The sequence below is a fragment of the Pundamilia nyererei genome, unplaced genomic scaffold, assembly GCF_000239375.1.
Source record: "Pundamilia nyererei isolate P.nyererei 1_Seehausen unplaced genomic scaffold, PunNye1.0 scaffold00084, whole genome shotgun sequence".
Taxonomy (NCBI): domain Eukaryota; kingdom Metazoa; phylum Chordata; class Actinopteri; order Cichliformes; family Cichlidae; genus Pundamilia; species Pundamilia nyererei.
In genome coordinates, this window is record NW_005187485.1 from 436,820 (window position 1) to 441,113 (window position 4,294).

At 38.5% G+C, this 4,294-nt stretch overlaps 1 protein-coding gene across 2 annotated transcripts in view; it reads left to right on the top strand.

Moving 5' to 3' along the window:
* Positions 1-2,008: 2,008 nt before the first annotated feature.
* The window catches only part of LOC102205824 (serum paraoxonase/arylesterase 2-like), a 4,583-nt gene continuing 2,297 nt past the window's right edge, over positions 2,009-4,294 (top strand). For both annotated transcript variants that reach the window (XM_005738412.1, XM_005738413.1), the window contains exons 1-7: positions 2,009-2,136; positions 2,220-2,290; positions 2,380-2,435; positions 2,607-2,769; positions 3,167-3,293; positions 3,467-3,670; positions 3,757-3,838. In XM_005738412.1, coding sequence (XP_005738469.1) covers positions 2,060-2,136; positions 2,220-2,290; positions 2,380-2,435; positions 2,607-2,769; positions 3,167-3,293; positions 3,467-3,670; positions 3,757-3,838 — 780 coding nt within the window. In that variant the 5' untranslated portion in view covers positions 2,009-2,059. The remainder of the gene's footprint in view (positions 2,137-2,219; positions 2,291-2,379; positions 2,436-2,606; positions 2,770-3,166; positions 3,294-3,466; positions 3,671-3,756; positions 3,839-4,294) is intronic.

Genomic DNA, 4,294 nt, shown 5'->3' on the forward strand with positions numbered 1-4,294 from the left:
GACCTTAAGAAACATTAATAAAACTATCCAATGCCATAATTATACACAACTCATATTCACATTACTGTTAATTAAGACTTCTGTGTGTTTGCTTGCTTGTTTTTAATTCTGTCTAAAACGTGGGAAGGACCTGCATTCACAGCCCTGATCATGCTGTAACCAACAGCAGCAAACCTGAGAGTGAGTCAGCATGACTTGCATAGTCACCGGCCACTTCATTAGGTACATCTTGCTTGTTCTGGGTTGAGCCCTTTTTTGTCTTAAAATTCTATATGGCATAGATTCATTAAGGTACTGGAAACATTCCTCAGAGATTTTTGCTTTGTGTTGACGTGACAGTATCACGCAATTGCTGCAGATTTGTTGGCTGCACATCCGCGATGAGAATCTCCCATTCCGTCACATTAAGTTGCTTATTCATTTGAGATCTGGTGACTGTGGAGGCCACGTGAGTACAATGGACTCATTGTCATGTTCAAGAAACTGTTCGGCATGGTTTGAACTTTGTGGCACGGCACGTTATCCGGCTGGAAGCAGCCATCAGAAGATGGGCACGCTGTGGTCATAAAGGGATGGGCATGGTCAGGTAGGCTGTGCCAGTTAAACAATGACTTGAAATGTGCCAAGCAAACATCCCCCACACCCTTACACCAGCAGCAGCCTGAACCGCCCATACAAGGCAGGATGGATCCATGCTTTCATGTTGATAATGCCATATTCTTTTCAGTTTCATGTGTTATACCAACAACTGATTAACTGCCAGAAATTGTGTTTTTTTATGTGTAATCATTTAGCATATTTTAGTAAATAGACTGTAGTCAGCAGGATTTATGAAGAGTTTATATATAAAATAAAGAACGATCTGTTTAATCTTCCTCACTCTGTGTGTTTGTAGCTGCATTACAATCAGTCCAATCTTCTTTTGGCTCATAAGATATCTTTGCAGAATGGTGGGGTTATACTTGTTGCAATTTCTACTGCAATCTTGGCCAGATCTTTCTTGAAAAAGACATTTTTAATGTCAATACACTTTTTAAACCTTCCCCCGTGCATTCAGCAATTTCGGTGATGGAAATTACTTCTTGGGACTGCACCTCTTCTTAGCTCACAGGCGTGGCAGCCAGTAGTGTAGATTTAGCCCATGTGCTTCAGTCTTCAACATGCTGTGTGTTGAGAAATGCTCTTCTGCATACTTTGGCTGAAACAGGCGTTTATTTGAGACATTCTCCTCTGACCATTTTCACCCAAAGAACTGCTCCTCACTGGATAGTTTCTCTTTTACAAACCATCCTCTGTAAACTCTAGCGATGGTTGTGTGGGAAAATCCCAGCAGTTAGTGAAATAATCAGGCCAGCACCAAAAACCATGCCGCTTTCAGCCACTTAGATCACCTTTCTCCATCATTCTGATGCTCCGTTTCAACTTCAGCAGGTCATCTTTACCAGGTCTACATTTCTAAACGCACTGAGTTGCTTCCATGTGACTTGCTCATTAGCTGTTAACAAGGGGTTAAAAATGTGTATCTAATGAAGTGACCAGTGAGTACATATCCCCTTACAGAAAGTGAAATTTACTAAAAGATAATCCCATACAGGTGCACTGGATGTTCCCAGAGGGCTCACAAAGGTACATATTACACACAAAGGTGACTCCATTGCATGTGCAGAGTCAAGAGGCCAAATGTTAATCATGAGGCAACTCTGCTGGTAGAATGTGTTTAGAATATTAGGAACAAACCTGCAGGCTGTGTGTACTTCACTGTCCACTAAGGGCAAAACATGCAGTGAAGCAACATCTGTCAACTTTCAAAATACCCAACTTTCATGCGCACAAACAACATAGATCTGTCTTTTAGATGCCAACTCTTTGGATCTACAGCAAATTTACGTGTTTATCAAATTTAGAGATTCACAATGCGATATATATATAAGCGATGCATTTCTTATTTCACATGGTAAGAAGCGGTATTTCGGATTGTCCTGAATGCAGCATTTCGGGAACGCCCCGCTGTTGCAGTTTTTAAGTCCGTTTGAAAACCTTTCCTCCTCCAGATTTCAAAATGGGAAAGCTGGCATACATTTCACTTTTTGTAGCTGCCTTGTCGGTGCTGTTAGGAGAGAGATTTATCAACCTCAGGTAATACAGATAGCCTTCATGTCGAAGCACTTTTGTGCGCTCGGACTGTTTCAAAAGAACTTTTTTTTATGCAAACTCTGCAGGAAAAGGTGCCTTGCTACTAGAGAGATCGTCCCGAAACACCTCCCCAACTGTGTTGCACTCAAAAATCTGGGTAAGCCAACATGCAAGAAAATGCAGACGATACTTTGATGCAGACTAGAAACCAGAAAAATTAACAATATGTGAATATTGTGCTTTTAGATTATGGATCGGAGGATATAACGATCCTGGAAAACGGGCTTGCCCTTATCAGCACTGTAAGTTGTTTTTGCTGTAAAGCAGCCAAATCTCCACCTCTTAGGTTAACAGTCTTAAAGCCCATAGCAATCGTGTGTAATAAGAATGTTAATAACATCAGGAATTTATAATGTAGCTAGTGTTATTACACTTTGTATAATTACAGTATTTTTCATGCTTTGTGTGTGCAGGGTCTGAAGTTTCCTGGACTGCCTTCCTCAGATGTGCCTGGAAAGATATTTCTGCTTGATCTACAGGATTCTCAGATGAAACCAGTAGAGCTCCGCATGCCAAGGAACTTTGATCTTGACTCTTTCAACCCTCATGGCATCAGTGTATACATCGATCCAAGTGGTAAACAACCCTACAGTTCATATGCGTTTGCACACATCGCATGCAAGTGTCCACAGAATGGCATCTGGAAGGCAAAAAGTCTGATGTCCTCGATTTGAGTAAACTTTGCAATTTATTGCTCAACTTAGGGCACTGAGGACAATGTTTACTTTTTTCTTTTGCTTGTGTGTGCTTGCCAAGCATGTGGTCAAACCTGCTGTGATACTTACAGGTGGTACCATGTAAGTACAGTAAGAATAGCCAGGCTTTTCATGAGTGTGTTTGCAAAGCCTAGTGATAATTTTCTTTTTATTTAATTTCAAGTTCTGCATGCTCCTCAACTTTGACACAGTCACACACACACACATGCCTTATAGACATTATTGTTGTTCTCTGCCTTTCTTATTGTTTTTTCCAGATAGCACAGTCTACCTGTTTGTTGTCAATCATCCTCAACAAAAAAGCCAAGTGGAGCTATTCAAGTTTGTGGAGGAGGACCGTGCCCTAGAGCACCTGAAAACCATTAAACATGAACTTCTCTACAGGTAAAGTAATATGACAAATTTCTGTTATAAATGACATTTGAGATTTACTGAATAGTCAGCCTTAAACAATATTTGTGCGACCATCTCATGTCATAATATAGTTCCATACAAATCATGCGCATGTTAATGTATAATAACATGACAAAACATTTTTTGTTTCCTTTCTATTCTAGCGTAAATGATATTGTTGCAGTGGGAGTGGATAGCTTCTATGCAACAAATGATCACTATTTTAACCAAGAAATCCTGAAAGTATTTGTGGAGCCTTTACTGCCTCTGACGTGGGCTAATGTTGTGTACTATAGTACTGAGGAGGTAAAAGTGGTCTCTGAGGGTTATTTCTTTGCAAATGGAATCAACATGTCACCAGACAAAAGGTAAGAATGATCACGAGGCCCTTGCACACGGTTACATATGTTTCAAATATCTGAATGTCTTTATTTTAACGTTCTCTCTTTTATAGGTATATTTATGTCGTAGAATTTTTTGATCAAAAAGTGCACGTGTTGGAGCGGAAAGAAGACAATTCATTGGCCAACGTCAAGGTAGCTAATAAAACTGACTTACCACAACAGTGTGGAATTGCTTTTTTGACAGTTTAAAAAAAAAAAATTTAAATCCATTGAAAAATACTTTGATAATTTATCAACATTTTTTAAATAATATTGCTATATTTACAAAGTCCCTTTCAGTTCTCTTACCACAAGGGATTCGTGTCTGTGGCTTGAATTGAACTAAGGCTGAACCATAAATTAATTATGGTCATGATAAAATCATTACATAAAAATTCAATTAAAAAAAAAAGTGTTTTATTTTTTGTTGTTGTTGTTGTTGTTGTTGTTGTTTTTAATTGAACCTTCTAACTGATTTATTTAAAAATTAATATAAATTTGCATATATGAGTTTAAACTTGAATCATTTTGGCATATCCAGCATTTTTTCCCCAAATTATTGCTTAAAAATTTATTGTGCTATTTATTTAGTCTAAAAAAAGTCATGTA